This window comes from Ammodytes marinus, assembly GCF_949987685.1.
Source record: "Ammodytes marinus genome assembly, chromosome: 2".
Classification (NCBI taxonomy): Eukaryota; Metazoa; Chordata; class Actinopteri; order Uranoscopiformes; family Ammodytidae; genus Ammodytes; species Ammodytes marinus.
This window is the reverse complement of record NC_137231.1, coordinates 4,441,725-4,463,039: the sequence shown is the minus strand read 5'-3', so window position 1 is coordinate 4,463,039 and position 21,315 is coordinate 4,441,725. Positions and strand designations below refer to the sequence as shown.

The 21,315-nt window shown below is 42.6% G+C and overlaps 1 protein-coding gene across 1 annotated transcript in view; it reads right to left on the bottom strand.

The window, feature by feature from the left end:
• Positions 1–1,008: 1,008 nt before the first annotated feature.
• Positions 1,009–21,315, bottom strand: part of zmat4a (zinc finger, matrin-type 4a) — a gene marked incomplete at both ends in the record, with an annotated part of 130,976 nt that continues 110,669 nt past the window's right edge. The window contains 1 exon segment of the mRNA XM_080042937.1: positions 1,009–1,109. Within this exon segment, the coding sequence (XP_079899063.1) occupies positions 1,009–1,109 (101 nt within the window).

Genomic DNA, 21,315 nt, shown 5'->3' with positions numbered 1-21,315 from the left:
TGGCGGAGCAGGTAAAAATCCTTCCCAATGTCTGTTTTGATGGTTTTTATCATGTTTTATCACACTTATGGATCTGAGATGATGCTAGATAACTCGCTCCTTGAAGACCGCAGTGCATTAATGTGGTGACGTAGGGATGAGCGAGGGGACTGCTAATTGCAGTAACTGACAGGAATTTAGCGAAAAGAACCACTCCGCTTACAGCACCTTTAAATATATATATATATATTTTTAAACAACAACACATGTATAGATATATAACATTTAGGCTTCAGAAATAAATCAGAAAAAGAAAAGAAATTAACAAGCTTGTTTTTTTAATTGTGTTCAGTGATTTAAAATATGATAAGGACTGAGCAGCCACATGTAAAAACAATGTAAAAATTAGTCTTCACATCACCCATTTCTATTCATTTGGGAAGACTTGTAGATTTTCTAAATGAATGCATGAATATTTAAAAGCTTCTTCCTTTTCCTTATTTATGTCAGATACCTGTTGTGACTGGCAGATAACTGGCTGTATTCTGCATTTTTAAAATGGGTTTTCATTGGAACAGTTTGTTTCTAGACAGAAGTCTGCTGGATAGTGAGTTCCAGCAGGCTGTGTGTTTTGTTGTAACTTTATACTGTAAGAACGTGTTAATTCTCAGCTAGAGTTCTGCTCATGCAGGCACTTGCAGCCAACAGTTATCTACAATGTAAAACTAGAAGAAAAGGCTGGAATAAAAATTGTAGAATAAACCGTAAATGCTGGAAAAAATTAAACACAGCGAAATAAGACTCAAATCTCAAATGTCTTGAGCGTTCTACAATGCTTTCATAATTTATGTTTGGTTGCTTTTTAATGCACTGTATCTAAAGTGCAAAAGCCCTACCTTTTAAGAAGCAGGGGATTTCAGGTACAAGGATGAAAGGAAAGAAAACAACATGCTGTGTGCCAGAAAGAAAGGAAGTGTAGCATTTGGCATTTACAGCATGATGAATAGTTTAAAGTAGGGTGATCCACACTCACTTGTTTTGGTGCTTTGAGCCTTGAAGATGTGCGTGGTACTGTGCCACCGAGTTCAGTGTGACGCTGCAGACTTCACAGGTGTAGCTCCGTTTCAGACCTGAAATCACACACAAACACGCAAGGCAAGTTTATTTGTACGGCACATTCCAGACACAAGGCCATTCAAAGTAGCCTGGTGCTACCAGACCATCGTACTTCATTTCATTTGTACAGAAGGTCTGGCAGTGCTGTAATTGGGAAACGTTCACTCATGGAGGCGGGTGTCTGTTAAAGTTTAAAACTATTGGATCTGCCCAGTGCCACTCTGGATTAGCCAACCAATCGCATAACGTTTGGTCGTCACGTGTGTCATGAGCCGGCTTCTGGCAACTGAAACTGGAGCGCGACTCCGACGTCATCGTTCTCAGCCACTCGCTCTGTTCGCTGATTGGAAAACTGGGAAATGGGCTGTACACCCAGACTGACTACTGAAGGGAAAATAAAATTTGTCCGGAAGTAGGCGGGCAGGCGGAGCCAGGCTACATTCAAAGTGCTTTACAGAAGCAAGATTAAAATACATCAAGTATAGAGCACACATTGAAAAAGCGAATGAAAAACATAAATAGAAATTAGGGGAGAACGGGGGAATCTGAGGCATCGGGTAATGTGAGCCACCCCCTGTATTTAGGCAACGGAAAACATTTGTGGTCATGTGAGATATATGTTTTCAAGCCCCTCTCATTTACCCATGGCCCTGAAAGAGAGGACCTCATGGTGCTGTGGTAAGCATGTTTTTTTCACCAAAATAGGTATTTTGCATGTAAAAGTACATTTTCTTGCTGTCAACTTAATCAACTGTTGTGCCAAAGCAAATGTATTCACGTAGAAAAACTTCTATCATACGTGTTGATGAACTACCAACATATGAAACCATGTGATGCTAATAATAAGATTAGCCTGAAATGCTAAGAGAGGTAGTTTTTTCTCAAATTGTGGTGGTGGGGGAAAGTGAGCCAAATGCTGTGGGGGAAAGTGAGCCACTGTCTCACTTTCCCCCACCATGAGGCACAAGTTAAGTTTAGTCTTAAACATATTTTAATGTAATACTACATAACATATGTTTTATTTTAATGTCATACACATTGTAGAAAAGCCATCATGCCAAGGAAATACACCAGGAAGACGACCTGGGGCAACTACACAGAAAGAGCACCTCCTCATCTTTCCCTACAGGGCTGGAATGTAGAGTAGGCCTATTTGTAGAGTATGACAGGCTGATGTTATAATCCAGTTGGGTCTTCTCCTGTATTCTGAGTCCCAGGCTGTTCTCACTGGTTCTGATTTTCCTATGCTTTGACCCCCAGATACTAGCTGGCTCTAAAGGCCAGGACACACCGGCCCGATAATCGCCGTCGTAGAGTCCTGAGGGGGCGGGGACACGAATCTGTTTGGTGTGTGCCGTGAAATCGGTCGTCGTAGATGTCGTCGGGCTTCTTTTGGCCAGTCTTTCAGTTGGAGCAATTTGACTTGTGGAGGGCTAGCGAATCAGTGAAGCCCGGAAGTGAGGCGGGTAGCACAAACAGCTAACAACAGTTAGCCATCGTTTTAATGTGTTTGTTTGTTTGTTTCGTTCAGCGAGTACTCACATGCATCAACCCTTGTTGACTGCTCGACACCATGCTCGACACTCTCTGCTAAAAATTGTGCTCTTTATGGTCCATAAATATAAATACGTATTTCTATCTATGTTTATGGTCTAGAGAGCCGTCCCATCATTTCCCGCTTCCGTATTTTTTCGGGCCACAATACAGATTAGCGCCGCCTGCTGTTATGGAGACATTACGTCCCGCGCAAGGGCAGAGTGTACTGAAAGTCAGCAGTCGGTTTGGTGTGTTCTTTGCACTTTTTTGGCCGCGACGGGAAGACTGGAGCTGCCTGAATCGGCAAACTCCATTTTCGGGTAGTCGGACTGGTGTGTCCTGGCATTAAGGGTCCTATGTTCTGACCCCCAGACTGTGTTCTAATCTAACTGGTTCTATCTTTCATTTGAATCTTATTAAAACCTTTTGAATTATAATATGTTGTATTTGATTTTGTTCAGAGTTACTTTTAAGTGTTTAGAACATTTTCTTTGCTTAATTGACCAAACCCCATCATTATTTTTCTAGTCCGACATTAGTTCTGGAATGTGTGGCTAGCTTTCAGGATTCTTACTGTGTTGTTATGGTAGTTTCAGAGTGGAACAAGTAAGTGGATCAGTTTACCCCACAGCTGGGGTAAAGTGAGCCACATGACAACTTTTTTTAAAACAATCATATTTTCACTGCCCTTTGTCTTGAAAAAATTCTGCTAATGCCCATTTCTAGGAAACATCCTGAATTAATTGGAAATGTGTAAATTTGAGTGATACATCATTTTAGCTCCCTTAGAGGGGAGCAAATGTAAAAAGTGTTCTCCCTCCCGTTCTCCCCTATATGTAAATAAAAGCAATAAAAAATGTAATTAAAAGGCTGCCTCTCCCTTTCTAGTCTTAACTCGGGGGACTTTCAATAGAGCAGTCCCAGACGACCTGGGAGCTCTGGACGTAGTATAACATGAACCAACGTGGGACATGAGTGGGCCTGAGAACACATGACTGGAAAGGTTTTGCTGTTTATGATTGAAGATTGTGAATATTTATGGCTATTTATTGAGTATCTTAAACTGAAATCAAAGCATCAGTGGAAATGAAAAAAGGTCACTTTTTAGTTTTAAGTTAAAAGTCAAATCAATAAGTTGCATTTCTTACCAAAATATAATAAATTATATTAAATTTTGCCATGTGAAAAAAGGTCAACAGAACACTGCTCATTGCATTAAAGAATAAAAAAAATCAATGTCCGAAATGTCGGTTTTGATTATTCTTCGATTAATTGCCCAGCCCTACTGAAAACCCAGTCTGTTTTTCATTTGCAGGTTATAGTAAAGTGGGGAATGGCATTTTTGCCATTGTAGTAGCCAAATCTTCCCCAGGCTGACAAAAGACAAAGGACTGTAGACTGGAGTCTTTAAATCAGTGTTCCAAGTTTATTGCAGGAGTTTCCAGAAGACATACAGAGGATTTCATGGAGCATGGTAGCGTGAGCATTGGGGGCTTTCCCCGAAGCTATTAGTACATGCTCACCCACAGTCTTATAACTGTGTGGGGGTGTATCACGTGTCTTAATCTTCTACTAATAGACAGATCGTTTCATCATCTGTGCAACAACAAGTCAAACACATGTCCATGGGTGCTCTCCTTCTTCCCCAGTGACCCCAACCTTTAAGATATACACGCTCAGCAAACTCTGGTGTATACAGGCCATTTAAATCCACTTCACCATCATTATGCAATAATGTGTTTTTCCCTCTCCGGCACTCAATCAATGCAGAATACATATAAACCTAGACAGTCCCATGTTCTCCCATGCAGACACCTTTCAGAGCACTCTTGTGTCTACTTAACATTGCCCGTGCTGATGCAGGCTGCTGCTGGTGGAGTGGTAAAAACAAAAAAAAAGCTGTTAAGAATACGATCCGCATGCACATGGATCAGCCAGTGGCGTTTTCTCCCGGAGGCCAAGGGAAGCCAGGCTTCCCTGTTTTTTAGGCTGTAGTTGTCATCCAATAAAAACATTTTTATTAACAGTTTCGGTAATTCTTTGGTGCTGTGTTGCTGAGATTTCTTCCCCATTTTTCTCCTCTTATTGAGCATTTCACAATGCGCGAAACAGCGCCCCTTTACATTTAGATTCTGAAGACGCGGCGAAACACGATACTGCACACTGTATGTCCGCGAGGAAGCCAGCCCGAGCTGGCATCCCTTGGTGAAAAAAAGAAAGAAGGATTGACCAATCAGGTGAGGCTATTGTCTTGACACTGCCCTCCTGTGATTGGTCAGGAGGGTGTCAGGGTGCCAAGGGAAGCCACTCGGCCCTTGGCTTCACACCAATCAAATAAAAACGTCACTGAAATGTAACAACAATAACAATAGCGGGAGATTAGCATGTTTGCATTGTTATCATATTAGCAAGAACAGTTATGGAGGATGGAGATTTTGAGTATTTAGTAAAAAATTATTTTACCAAACTGCCAATTGAGGAGCCATTAAAAATCAAATCTGACGGCAGGCCAATGCGTGTGGAGAGATATAAAGTTTATCGCACTTTCAGGGAGGAGAACTATGTCCGCACCGAGTGGCTAGCTGGTAGCGGCAATCTTCGGCGAATGGCCTTCCTCTACAAATAGTGAGTAAAATACACACCTTCTCCCTGCGCGGGTTAACTGTTCTCTTTACTGTCCGTATAGCTATATGTTATGTTTTGTGTTATTTTATTGCTAATTGTGCCTTGATTAAGTTGCATTGGTATCCACTGAAGTTGTTCTGGGTTGTCTTAAGTAGTGTTGTATAATGAACATTTGGCCTAGTTCTTAAACGAAAAGGATTTATAGAAAGTATGTGTGAATGTGAAGCACATAACTGATTGTGTGAGTCGTGTCTCACGTGAACGTGAAACTTAAAATAGCCTATAAAACGCCCCCTAATTATATTGTGAATGAATTCGAATCTGTATTGGGCATGAAGCGGCTAGTTGTGCATTCCGGTCGGGGTGTGGGGTGCATTTATAATACAATGTATAATTTAATAAAACGATTAGGAGGTGTGCGAGTGAGAGAGTGAACGAGCGGTGTCGGACAGATTACAGGCGTGTGCAAGTCCTGGGGCCTATTGCATAAAACTAGGATAAGGGATTAACCTAGGATATTTCGGTTATCCTGGCTTGCGTTAGCCATGATCTGGTTGCATAAAAGCGGAGGGACATAAGTTACCATGGAGATTTATCCTTTACGTTTAGCCTGGTCCCGACCAGGCTAAACATAAAGGATAAACTTATTCTGTTGCCTGATTGGCTCAGTCAGCTGTCACTCCGATCTGAAATCAAGGTGTTTAACAGTTATTCCATGATCTTCCGTGTATTGCTTTATTTTCATTAGCCTGTTTTAAGGTACCACACAAAAGACTGCATTGTCATTTAGTTAAATAGTTATTTTTTATTTATTTAACCTGAACCATTTATAATTAACTTAATTATAATTAGATTAAGATACAATGATATAAATTATAATAATTTATGTGATAGTCTGTTCATATCGCAGGCTATATTGATACAATTGATTATCGATGGCAGATGACGTTGCAAGTGTGGGTCAAATAAATTCACTTTGTACTTATAACTATATCGAGGTGCATCTGAAACAAAATTCAATATCAATGAAAAATTCCTTTTTTTGAAATTTATTTTTGAATTCAAAAAGTGAAAATTAAATATATTCTAGAAATTCATTACACATGAAGTGAAATGAATCTAGAATAAACATACTTTTCAGAAGGTCGACATTTCTGTATTATAAATCCTTTTTCTGATTGGTTGTATGTAACATTCTAAAATTTTGAGATACTGGATTTTTTATTCCATGATCAATCAATCATCCAAAAAAAAGGCCTGATATATTTCACTTCTTGTAATGAATATATGAAAGTTTCACTTTTTGAATGGACTTTCCATGATATTAATTTTTTTAGATGCACCTGCAGACTGCTCACTGTCAACTATTTTATCATAAAACAATGCAGGGACATCAAAAACAGTTGGCAGAGAATACATCTCCTGTATGAAATGAACTGCCACCTGACTTACGGTTTAAACTAGCAAGGCATTGTGGGAAAATGGGCCGTCTTTTCCATTTTTCCATCAGTAAATCTGTGTTCGATCTTTGGGTCTACTTCTGAAAGCTGTGGGCTGGCACTTAACAGAATTACTTACACCTGGCTTGACAAAGCAGCCCCTTTACATCCTGGATTGGCATTTATGCAACTGACTAATCCAAAGTGCCCAGGCTAGACTTTGTCAAGGCTGGCTTTATCAATCATCCTGGATGTCTTTATTCCACTTTTATGCAACAGGCCCCTGGTAAAGTGACCAGGCGCTATAATAGCTCTTGTAGTTACATTAAATACAAGCTGCGACGTAGCCTACTCTTTTCTGTCCCCCACCTTCCAATAAACATGTAGATTAAAGGTGTTGTCTCACTTGGCTTCCTCAAAAAAAATCCCCACGCCACGCCACTGGGATCAGCAAAAAGGTCCTTAATCACTGTAATATGCACGTAAGGCCAGCAGCTGGCGGTTAAACTTTGTAGTGAGTAGCCCGTAGATAGACGTAATAAACATGTGTAAAGTAACAGCCTCTTAGCTGTGACAAGTATCGCCAGAGTTTTTGATTTGTGGAGTCTACACATTTTAACCTGGTAAAACAAAATTGTTTACCCATGTGTTTTTAGTGTTGAACCCTGTACCACCCCACCAGAGCCATGCTAGCACCTTAAAGACACTACTAACCAGCTCACAATGGCAATGGTTAACAAGCTAATGTTTAGCAGGTTTAATGTTTGCCATGTTCACCATCTTAGTTTCACATGTTAGCATATTATTAACCTGAGCACTGAGCTTAGATGGCAGCTATGGCATGATGATTGTGTTAGAGTAATTACTGTAACACATTTTTTACAATTCATCCTAGGGAGAACATGAATGGCTGTATAAAATTTCATGGTAAACCATCCCATAAAAACCACAATTGTAAACCTTGTTTTTAAAGATGAAAACACCATCATTGCTATCCCACATATTTAAGACGTAACGCCTCCCTCAAAGACAGAAAGTAGGAAAGTCACAAAATAGTCATATAGTCCAGAGTAAACAATCACCACAACTCAGGCCATGTACATACCTGACACCTGACACCTTGAGCGCTCTGATTTTATTTGGAATCAACACAATGTAATAAGATATTTGTTTCTATGAAATTTCAAATCGTATCAAATCATATTTCCAAACAGCGTCCCCGGTTGTCTGTGATAACGGCTGTATTGAGTCAGCGTTGCCTGTTGGCGTAAAATTATGAGCACTCTGTGTAATCGCTGTCGTGTCGTACTAATCTTATTGTGCTGTGAAAAATGGCCGTCTTCATTGCTCTCGCTCTCACAATTGAGTTAGCGCGCCCCGTAAATATGCCTCAGAGCCAAAAGGCCAAGAGGAAAATAAATGTCACCCCTGCACTCATTGAATCACATTTCCATATCCTCTTCAATCAAATTTTCCAGCGATGAAGGATCGTTTTTTCCCAAAGTCGTCAGCTGTGGAAATGTACAAATTGTATTTGTTTTTCTCCTTGCGGGGTATGTGCCAGGTGTTGCTGTAAATGTGGCATTTCAAACTAACTTCTCAGATGTTGATGTCAGCTGTTTCCTTCTAACATTTTTGATTGAGGGCAGTATTTCCCGAGAGAGAGAGAGAGAGAGAGAGAGAGAGAGAGAGAGAGAGAGAGAGAGAGAGAGAGAGAGAGAGAGAGAGAGAGAGATATCTCCATTTCACTTATTTCCTCCTGATAAGCTGTACAATAGCCACTCTGTCAGTCGGCTGCCACCGGGATTGAGGTTTCAATTTTGCAGAGGCTGTCCCCCCAGACACCCAGGCATGAGCTGACGTTAAAGTGCTGCAGTGGGTAGGCGAGGGTCTGCACTGCAGTGGCCCTCCTTTGATGGCTCGCTTCTCAAACCACTTTTGAAAGGGTGAAAGATTACAGAGCGGCCCCGGTATCCATCAATGTCAGCCACCTGCGGCTCTTCTCCCCACGGCACTGCCCTGCATGAGCGATGAAGCAGCAGGAGCCTTCTGGCCCCAGCAGGGCTTCCTCTCCATCACTTTTACTTCCTTTACCTTCAGAGACATCGGCGGCGTGTGGCTGGAGACTGCTTTGTTTTGGTTTACTCGAAATAGTGAATAGAGAGGCAGCTCAGGAAGAAAGATTTGCTCTGCAGTCTCATTTATACTGGGTTAAGTTGGATTTGTGGAAAAAGCCACAGTATCAGGTTGTGGAGCTGAAGCAGGCAGAAAATTATTCCTGATGTCTTTTATCTTCATTTGATCTTACAATCAGAGAGACAACTTTTTCTAAAAATAATGAATAAATTATTGAAACAAAAAAGAACAAAAAGCTGCCAAAGGCGTTCAGTATATGTATTGAAATTCAGCTCATCTCAGCTCCTCAGTCTTTTTGAGCTCAAACCTGGGGCTGTATTCACAGAACATCTTAAGTCTTAAAGTAGCTCAACTGGCTCAGTAAGCAGGGGTGTTTCATTTCTAATTTAGGGGCTGCTAAGGTATTGGTCTAAAAGTCATTTCAGGGCCAAAACCAGCAAAAAAGTCTTAGGGGTTGGAGGCCATCCAGAAGCAACCAGTACGCTGCTCTATCAGTTGTGAAAAATTACACAAAATATTTGATTGAAATTGAGATCATCTAATGTGTAATCTGCTGTTAAAGCTGGGGTGGAGGATTTGGGGAGCAAATGGCAGTTGGGATAGAGATTCGAATCCAAATTCCTCTTTTATTCCCTTCAGTTTCCGGACGTGAGGGACCGCTGGCAAGCTGCTGCCGCGCCTCCCCTGGTTTTCATTATTTTGATAATTCGTATTGATTCATCAAGTTTTGTCTTTTATGAACGTTGGACCTTAAATCCTTCTACTTGACTCGGCTCGCTCGATCTTCCACTCTGCGATTCTGAAATAGCAGATTGTTTGCCTGCCTGCTGCTACTGCCTCACTCACGCCAGAAGCTAGCTCCGCCTGCACAGGGCTCACCTGTCGGGACTCCTGTGGCTCCTCTTCGCACTGTGGCTGGATAGCCTGCGCCGGTGTGCCCCACGAAGCACACCAGTTCGGACCGGTCCGCTGCCACCCTGCCAGCTCTCCTGGACGCCTACCCACGCCTGCGGATTGCTGTCAATCGCGGAGGACGCCACCTCCCTGCTACACCGCTACCCGACAGTGTTCACCTGCTGGCCGGCTAGACTGCTGCTAACCCCCGGCGCCGTCCAACTGGCTTCCCCATCTCCAGCGAAGCTACAACCAGCACGCTCCACTCCTCTGCCTCCGCTGGTTTACGCCGCTGCCGACTTCACATGTGGATTTTTAACCTTTTCCTCTGGATTGCGCTATGTTTGACTCTATGTTTGACTGTCACGAGCGCATCTCTGCCGCTCCGTTACTCGGTAACGGAGATGTTACATCTCCGTATCTTCTCAAGGACCCCCCCACCTCAGCTTGCACCCCACCACTTCATTCTCAAACGACCAAACCACGAGGCTCTGGACGGAACTTTCACTACACTCACAACAGCAACAAAAACATCCGCTCCTTCTGGTCCACTGGGCCACGCCCCCCTCCTTGCACAGCCCATACTGTCAGTCCTGTCAATCACAGTGTACCGCTCAAAGCAACCTGCTACACTCCACTCACCTGTCTGAAACACCAGATCCCTCAGTAATAAAGCCCTTCTGATATCTGACTTTATTGTTGACCAGAACTTAGACATTCTCTGCCTCACTGAGACCTGGCAACAACTAAATGACTACTCCCATCTTAATGAGGCTGTCCCACCAGGTTTTTCTTTTATTAGTAAACCCCGGGTCACTGGGAGGGGGGGTGGCCTCGCTCTCCTCCACCGTGATAACATCAAAGTCACCACTGTCACAGTCCCCCATCACTCCTCTTTTGAATGTCTAGCTGTAAAACTCACAGGCCCCAAACCCACTGTCATTGTCACCATCTACAGACCACCAAAACCCTCTGCCGTTTTCCTCAACAAATTCTCATCACTACTCACATCTGTATGTGCAATGTCCCCCACTGTTATCCTCCTTGGTGATTTCAACATCCACATTGACAACCCATCCTGTACTTTTGCTAATGACTTCCCATCACTTCTGGACTGTCTTGGTATCACACAACATGTCACCCTCTCAACCCATAACAAAGGTCACATACTGGATTTAATCTGCTGCACTGACATCACCCCCACTAACCTTGATGTCATTGATTTCCCCATCTCCGACCACAAAGCTGTACTTTTTGACATTCATACCCAACTACACAAAGCCAAGGAACAACGGACCATCTCCTTCAGAAACATCAAACATATCAACACCACAGACCTCTCCACCCTGATCAGCTCCTACCCCAACCCTCCCCCAGCATCCTCCCTGACTGACCTGGTGACTCACTACAATAACTGCCTCTCCTCTTGCCTCACCACCCTGGCCCCCCTGAAAACCCACTCAGTCTCATTCACCCACGCTGCTCCATGGTTCACTCCTCATCTCCGCCAGCTCAAAGCCACTGGCCATCGACTGGAGCGACTCTACAATAAGACTAGACTCACTGTACACCGCCAAATGTATTCGGACCACCTCCATCACTACAAGAATGCCCTCACCACTGCCAAAACCTCATACTACTCCAACCTCATCAACACTGGTACAGGTAACAGCAGAGTCCTTTTCTCAACAGTCGGCCACTTACTTCAGCCTCCCAAAACCCTCCCTCCAGACATTTCCACCACCCAGTGCACTGCGTTCCTGGACTTCTTCAGCACTAAAATCAACACCATTCACCAACAACTGGCCACATCTCGCACCCACCCTGGATGATCACCACTGGCCAACCTCTCATCAGCTCCCTCTCTGACTTCAACCCAGTAACAGAACAGACCGTCTCAGAACTCATCCGCAAAGCCAAAACCACCACCTGTCAGCTCGATCCCCTTCCCACCTCCCTTGTCAAAGCATGCCTACCGTCCATCTCCCCCATGATCACCAACATAATTAACTCCTCCCTCACTACTGGTACTGAACCCCCCACCCTCAAGCTGGCTGCCATCACTCCCATCCTGAAAAAACCTGGTGCTGACCAGTGTTGGGAACGTTACTTTAAAAAAGTAATTAGTTATAGTTACTCACTACTTGCTCCAAAAAGTAACTGAGTTAATAACTGAATTATTTTATAATAGAAGTAACTAGTTACCAGGGAAAGTAACTATTTGCGTTAGCCTACTGTAAAAAAACAGTTGCTGTAGGCTATGTCAACAAATTTGGATTTTTCTGAGCAGTTTTCACAAGTTGAAATGAGTAGAACAGACAGGTAGGCCTACTTGTAGTCTACATAACCTTCAACATTTATTGCACATCAACAGACAGCAAGAGGTTTATCCTGCACTTCAAGTAGGCCTAGCCTATTTTGTTCTCAACAAAAGTAGTAGAGGAAACTGCTGAATGTACCGTGCTGATCTGCTATCACTGGATTCACTTCAGGGGTGTCGGCTAAAACACCACTTAAGGCCAAAAATGTCAGACTATGAAACATGAGACGATGAGAGGAGTAGTAAGGATTTATCCTATGTTTATTTCCTTCTTTAACATGCACAGCAGCATACAGATCCCAGGAAAATAACAGTAGCAATATTCGGCTCATGATGACACGCTAAACAGCTGTTGCAACCGGCGAATCGCGGCTGTTTAATAACGTGCATAAATTATAATTTATAGAGATCGGGAAACTCCATGCACTTACTCACAAGGGCGATGCAAACAAACTCAGGGAGAGCACCTTTTAACCGTGGATTGATAGGTGGTTACAGCGGCAACGCGCACGCTCACACAACAGAGAGAGAAATAAAAAGAAACTTCACTAAACAGGCGCTCCGGCTGACTGACGTGACGGCGCTAACTGACAGTTATAATGTCATCCACACTGAATAAAACACACCGGTCTCCTCACTAGCAGTTTGGGTAGTATGGAGCCAGGGGTGCTTTCGGATTACACAGTTTATTCAATCAATTCATGGTAACGCACCGCATTTAACGTTCAGTAACGATAACGGCGTTGTAACGACGGAAAAAGTAATAAGTTAGATTACGCCGTTACTGAAAAAAGAACGGCGTTACCTAACGCCGTTATTTTAAACGGCGTTATTCCCAACACTGGTGTTGACCCAACTGACCTTAACCATTACCGGCCCATCTCCAATCTCACTTTCATCTCCAAAACACTTGAAAGGGTGGTTGCCGCACAACTACAGTCCCACCTTGACACAAACAATCTCCACGAACCATTCCAATCTGGCTTCCGTCCACAACACAGCACTGAAACAGCCCTAGTCAAAATCACAAACGACCTCCTCCGTGCAGCCGACTCTGGACTACTCACCATTCTCATCCTCCTCGATCTCAGCGCAGCATTCGACACCATCTCCCACCCTCTGCTCCTGGACCACCTGGCTGGCATTGGGATCACTGGTGCTGCACTCTCCTGGTTCACATCCTACCTCACCGGCCGTCAACAATTTGTTCAGCTGAGCAATCACAAGTCTGGGTGTTCGGGTGTCTCACTGGGTGTCCCCCAGGGGTCAGTCTTGGGTCCACTCCTGTTCACCACTTACCTCCTCCCGCTGGTCACACTCCTCCGTCACCATGGGGTCCATTTTCACTGCTACGCTGACGACACACAGGTCTACATCTCCACCAAACCCACCGCTGCCATCCCACGGAGCTGGATGAGCAGGAACTTCCTGAAACTGAACGGAAACAAGACCGAGGCCCTGCTCATCGGCTCCAAATCCACCCTCACCAAATCTCAACACACCCCAGCTCCACTCATAATCATTGATGGATTCCCAGTACCCTTCTCCTCCAAAGTCAAGAGCCTCTGCGTCATCCTGGACAAAACCCTCTCATTCGCACCCCATATTCAAAACATCACTCGGACTGCATTCTTCCACCTCCGCAACATCGCCAGACTCCGCCCATCACTGACCCAATCCAGCACTGAAATCCTGGTTCACTCATTTGTCACATCACGCATAGACTACTGCAACGCCCTCCTCACTGGACTCCCCACCAAACTCATCAACAGACTGCAGATCATTCAGAACTCAGCCGCCCGGATCATCACCCGCACCAAATCATCTGAACACTTCACCCCTGTCCTCATCCAACTTCACTGGCTCCCAGTACACTACCTACCGCATCCAATACAAAACCCTACTCCTCACCTACAAAGCTATTCACAACCTAGCCCCCGATTACCTCTACAACCTCCTCCAAGAATACACTCCCTCCCGCTCCCTCCGCTCATCCTCTGCTGCACAAAGGGTGCCCGGTCATTCAGCTGTTCAGCACCCAGGCTCTGGAACTCCCTCCCCCCACACATAAAACACCATTACAACCTTCAAATCACAACTCAAAACTCACCTCTTCAAACTCGCACACAAAGTATAACTGGTCACTGTCTTGATTGTTTGTTTGTTTGTTTTGTTTTGTTGTTTTGTTTTCCCACAATATCTTGTTTTTAATGATTTTATGCTCTGTAAGGTGACCTTGGGTGTCTTGAAAGGCGCCTATAAATTAAATGTATTATTATTATTATTATTATTATTATTATTATTATTATTATTATTATTATTATTATTATTATTATTATTATTACCTCAACCGCTCCACTTGGTCCGTCCCCTATGGTCCCTCCCTGACACCAACAAAGTCGTGCCAAAGTGAATGGACAGTCCCAACAGCCAATAAGAACAGAGAATCGGAGCCTCGCTCTGATTGGTCAAAGTGTATAGCTCAGGTTAACTTTGGCCAATCAGAAATCATATACCCCAGCTTTAAAGGACATGCTAAAACATGTACCTCTGCCTGCATCACCATCAAACAAATCATTTGACCATTTCATTTAAGTCTCCCTTTTCATAATTCAAAAAGGTGTTATGTTGTATGAAATTGGCTTTTAGTTGCAATGTTTCGTAGAGTTCCACTTTACCTGTATTTTGTCAATGATATTGGCTTGTGATACTAGGGGTGTCACGCCGACTGCACATGCTCTAGTAAATAATTGGACCAAACTTGCAGCTCTTTGTTATTTTTAGCATGAATTAAACCACTTTAGCAGTCCACACAACCAGATGAGTGGGTGTCCGCGCAATGCAGAAAGTATCTTCAGGCCAGTGTGCTACACGCGCATACCATAGCTTGCAAACTGTGTCAACTCTTGTTGAAATAACTAACCAGAAACTAAAATTACTTCTGCACTGGTGATTTCAGAGTAGCAGGGGGGGTTTGTCAGCAGTTGCCATGGTGCCTTTTTAGCTTCAGCTTCAGCACACCTGCTGAACATGACCCTGAGACCGGGGCTATATAATTGATTCTACCTTTAATTCTAGTTCTAGATCATGACGCCATTTTGATCGATTTCCGACTTACAATCGAGATCATTTCACCCCTACTAGATACATATGGCATCTTCTGAGACGTAGCAATACACAACCCTTAATGGTACAAAACGTCCCTGTCTCTTTTAAATGTAAAACAGCCACTGCTTACAAGCACAGTTAAGTTAATGAAGCACAATCCAATCTCACAGGAAGCTCCAAACGCATAGTGAAGGTAATCCATATCTGGCACATTGGCCTGTACAATGACTCACCAATAGGCCACGGATCGGGGTGCTGGGTTGAGTGATTTCTTTTTGCTCCATAGTAAATTTGCTCGTTGTCTATCAGCTAATTGAGACCTATTGCCTTAGCCATTGGGGAAGGGAACATGGTGGCAGGCAGTATGACTGATCAGCAGGGCAGTCCTCTATGTGGACTGTTTATGAGCAGGGGAAAAGGTGGTGTGGGTCCGGGGGTTCATGCTAAATTAACCAGCAGCCATCTGCCCCATTCAAATGGTGCACATTTAGCCCATTCCCTCTATCAGCGGGACGCACAGACTGACAGCGCATATGCTAAATCGGAATCGGTATGTAACAAATTGTTTGGTAAGTGGCAACTGCGGGACACATTATAACGGTTTGCTGTGTGAAATGGACTTTCAGACTGAAATCATGACTCAAAAAGTGACTTGAAAACTCCTTGAAGCAATAAAAACAGTCATGGACACCAAATCATGGATAAGATTGGTCTATAAAATTGGGAAGCAGTTGGGAAATGGGCAGTAGCTAGAAGACGTAATGTATATTAAGGGGAACAGGGATTCACAGGAGATAAATGGCTGGTTGGCTTTCTGCCGGATCTAGTGTTTAAATCGAAACCAGTTATAGTGAACACAAGTCACAGGGACACACTTTGCCCTTTGTTTCCTCCCGAAAACGACCTTGATTAGCTGGCTGTAATTGCTGCTATGGAGGCATTAAAAGATCTATTTTAGGGTCAGGGGGGAGTGGCAAATACAACAAACTGCCAAGAGCAACCGCTTAACAAATGCCATTGAAGGTATAGAAGGACCCAGTGGGAAAACAGAGGAAGTGAGATAGAAGGAGACAGCGTGCTAAATCACATCTGCCACAAACACATCTCAGATTAACACCTATGATGGAGTCTGGGAAAACACCATTGGCTGCTTGACAGGCTAGACCATGGTCTAAATAAAGTGCTTTGGAGTGAGCACTGACACAATAGCACTTCTTTTCAAAGCTACATTAAGAGTTTAAAAGACAGTGAGTGACATACAATGGAAACGTGGGAGCCGACTGCTGCTTGATCCATGCAATCGTGACGGTAGAGTTCTGTCAGTGTGATATGATTCTTTTTTTTTCTCTGTACCTTGCACACTGTTATCACATATAAATAAATAAATATCTAATATAATACATAAATATCTATCAAGCACCTCCTTTTGAGTGAACAAGCCTGAACAGGGAATACCTCAAATAAAACAGTAAACGGTTAACGTCATTTATCTGTAACACATTAATTAAAAATAATCAATTTATTGCCAAGCCATATTATTTCTTTAATAAAATTGCTCTCAACAAAGATATATCCTGCCTTTCTTTCTCCCTGCACTTGAGATGATCTGCCTAACCACTTTGTTAGTATGTGTTGCTTTGTCTGAAACCATCTTCAGGCCCTGTTCAAACAGGAGTCACAAAGCAGAGATGAGGTTTTGTTGACAGCCGCAGTTATGGGGTGGGAGTGAAAACACCAGCTGTGGCACAGAATGTCGTTCAGGTACGTTTCTGTTTTCCCTTGCTCTTTTTTGATTAATTTTCAACTATTGTCATAGCCTGGAAATCCAGACCTGCCACTAGGCTCTGGCAAAATGTTTATTGCTCTGATTGGTTGTAGTGCTATCCAATTGCGTGCAGTGGCATCAGTGTTGGGCAAGTTACTTCAAAAGCGTAATGCGGTATTTATTACTTATTACTGGCATTATTTCAAAGTAGTTAGTTACATTACAATATTACTGTCTTTGAATTGTAAGGCATTACACTACTTTTACATTACTTTTGCATTACTTTCACCAAAATAACATGAAATATGGATTTGGTGTTCTCAACAGATCTTCTTGTGTTCAATGCAGCTCATTACACAGCAGGAGGTGACATGGTATGGCATAATGACTGAGCTAGGCTTAAGGCTAACACAAGTAGGCCTATGCTATATAATATAATGGTCACAGTTATGGCTCATGGTGCAATACATTTTATAATAGAAATACTGTATCTTTAGGTATTTATTTAGCCTATATTAATATCAATAGAGCTAGAGCCTACTGCTGTAGATTGAAAAAGTAAATTGAGCCTCAAAGATTTGTTTCTTGCATTCTGGCGACTTAAAAGCACAAACAAGTTGTTCACATCATCATCAACTTTTGCCTTTTTTAGTTGTTCCAAAGAATCTGCCTTATCACCTTGCCATCTAATCTAAATGATAACAGCCCATTATGTTTGTTTATCGTCTCTCTTGCGTGACATTTTATAATAACAATAGTAGCCTAAATATAGGCCTATATCTCCTTTGCTAATTCAAAGCATCCACTCATTATGTTGGGAGTCGACGTGTGTGTCAGAGGCATGAATCGACAAAGCGATCAACTCTTATTGTGACTTTTTTTTTAGGAGAGCTTGCCAACTGCGCTGTCCTTTACGCACCATCATTGCCGCCGTTATGTTAAGATTTCATAATTTGCATCAAAGCAAACCCTTTAGGCGCCGGGTTTTATTTTCAAAAATACTAGATTTTGACACTTAAATTTCAGAAGGCTCTGGATTGAAAGTGGTTTGAGATAGAGACAAAGTGTAAATGAGACAAATATTGAGAATGACCCAAAGTTTATCTGGGGATTAGATTTTCCCATCTAATTAGCATATTATGACGTCATATGGTGGCGGCCATGTTGTAGGCTATTATGTAATTTCCATGAAATACCTGATATTTTGAAAGAGAGTTGAACTTATTTAATCAGATTCACCCCTCCATCCATTTGTAATGATGTCCACTTTGTTGTAAGCCAACAGTTGTAAACTAGAACTAGAACTACACCACAAAACTCATATAAACAGTAGGCGTTTATGATTTTTTTTTACCCACCACCATTTTTATTTCATTTTTCTTCTATTCTTCATTAATATTATTATCATCATTATTATCATTATAATATGATAATATTAATATATATATATAATGCTGCGTCGCATGGCTGCACCACTGCTGCGCATGGACGCACCGTGACCGGGACCGTAGAAAGAGTGAACACCAACTCCCTACTCGTCAACTTTTTGCTTGCCATATCTCTAAATAACTCCTAAATCCAGCAATACCGCTTCAGCATAAATAGCTTCGTGGCACACTATCTCCGATTTTGCACCTAACAACAGCGCGATTCATTTGCAGCCTGGACGCGGAGGTGTGTCACCTCTCTGCTCTGACAGCAGGCTGGGACTCGCTCCGAGGGGCTGCTCCGAGACTGACCGCCTCCGAGTGCCCTTAGACGGGGAGGGGCTCGCGGCAGCACCCGCTGCTCGTTGAGCACAGAGTCTCCAAACACTACAAAAGTTTTCAATAACTTGGGCAGTGAGACGGAAGCCAGTAGGCTAGCGCATCTTTGGAATCAATTGTAGCAGCAAATCGAGTTTTCTTCTCCTCTAGCAGTAACATTAGCGTGGGTTTTTTCTCCTCTGCGAAACTCGCGATGTTGGCCAATTTGTATAAAAACAACAAACCAGTCAATTTCGGGTTTAAAATGCATTGTAACGCGCGTTTCTGAGCTATGTACCGCGTTACATATTACCATTTTTTTTGCTGTAATGCATTACAGTAATGCATTACTTCCTGTAACGCGTTACTCCCAACACTGAGTGGCATTTGAAATGCACGCGTAGGAGCCGCCCCTTGAGTTGGAAATTACTATTGATCGTGGCCAGACCCTCTATCGTTCAAGATATGGGTCTGGATTTCCAGGCTACTACTCTCAGCTATGCTAACTGAAAAATAAAATGATGTTGTTATTGATCCAAAGTTAAAGGCTGGGAGATTAATTAAATATAGTATGTATAGCGAAATCACGATTTGAGAACATTTTTCCAATGTCTTTTCATTAGGCCTATTAAACAAAAACAAACAATGTTGTCGTAACAAACTGATGCAAGTTAAAGTTAAAGCAGACAACTCTTTCACAACTATGATGACATTGCTGCCAGCAATGTGGGATGAGCTATTTCTTGTGCACCTGGTTCTATGAAGTCAAAGTCCCATTGTGATGGAAACTGGGTTAGAAAAACCTCTGACACAAGCCTTTGTGCACTTAAATCTCAGGAGAGAAGTTAACTCAGTGATTCCTGAGAAGCGGGACAAAATGTCGTCTTCCATTATTAACTGCTATTATGTTCAAAAGTAAAAATATTTAAAATTGTAGATGTTATTAGGGATTAAGAATACATCCTCTCTGAATACACAGTATAAAACACTTAAAGACCCCCTTTCAAGAATCTTCATCTTTAATGGCCTGCCCTATGCTTTTTTCTTCTCATTCTCGATCATTTCCCCTCCTATTTCCATATAGCTGCTCACTGCTGTACATGCAAAACGAACTGTATGCCCACTTCCGGATGAGGGCGCCTCCTCCTTTAGGGGAAGCTGTTAAATATTTCATTACACAAGCAGATCTTCAGCATTAGACTGCACATTTATTCCCCCAGCAAGTATAGAAGAAGTGTGCAAGGACCGATGGACGGACACTGGAGGTTGGGAAATGACCAACCTGGCAATATGGATTAAGCAGAGATAGATGAAAATTAAGGAAAAGTGTTCAGAGTAAAGGGTCTGAGAAGGATGTGTTCTCCAGTAGCACCCTTCTGTCTCCACTGCCTGGACCATAGGGCAGGCCATTAAAGATGAAGGTTGTTCAGGGGGGTATACCTAGCTATTAGCTCCTTTCACCGTATGATCATACCAAAATTGATTTAAGTTTTTAAATCTTTAAGTTTTTTATAGTATGTATGAGGATGTAGAGGTATACAGTATGTGTATACCTCAAACTATAAGCTTCAATGAAGCATCACAGTCCAGGATACTGTTACATTGATTGAAACTGCTCACCTTGATGGCTTGAAGGCATTTTGCTCGGCTGTTTCACAGTTTAATGTAAATACCTGCAGAGAGTTTGCAAAGTGTTAGATATCCTCCAATATGGGATTTCTCAGTCAGTTTAGAGTACATAGCATTGAGTCTGTAATGTTTGCAGAATTATAGGCAATGCATGCTGCTGCAAGCCCCATACACTTCTCTCCACAGGCTCACAGTGCTGCTGGTGGCCTGATAGGATGATTTGCCACTTCATTACTTATTGATAATCCCCACAGCGAGATACACTCATTAGCCCAGGTGCTGAATAGTGCAGCTACAAAGCGCTGACATTTCCAGCCTCTCTAATAATTATTTCACATAATATAAAAAGACAGCGAGAAGAAGCTGAGCCTCTTTGTAATCTTCGATTTCAACGAGTTTATGACATAATGATATTGAAGGCTGAAATGTTCTCAATCAGCTTCCTGCTATGAGTGAACAACACTGGCCCTCATTAACTAACAGTGCGTACGCTCATTCATTTAAAGGCGAACTTTGTAACATTTTATGTTGTGCAACCACCTGGAATGTTGGAAAAGAAATACATGAGGATCTTGTGCCAGTCAGGAGACATGTTGGAGATGGTGGTGGTGGATGTCTGACTGCAAAAAAACTGGATCTGTTCAGGAGCACATCTGTCCATATCCAAATATTGCATTCATAAACAGGGACACCCATACTAAATGTAAGCACTGTGGGTGTGGATATGAATATATACAGTATCTATGCATCTATATGCTGATTTATCTAATGTGTTACAGAAAACACATGGTGCAACTGAGTTAGGGTTCTGTTGGCGTGGGTTTAACTGAGAAAAAATGATATTGCAAAATCATGGGCCAAATGTGCTATAGGGGAAGGTGGGGTGATTTGTGCGTTTTGGAAGTTGCAAAACCCCTTGTTTCTAGAAAACCGTGGAAGAAATTGGAAATGTGACCACATATTTAAGAAGAGCCATCCATTTGACTCATCCTGTAAAGAAGGGAGACACAAGGAATAAGATAT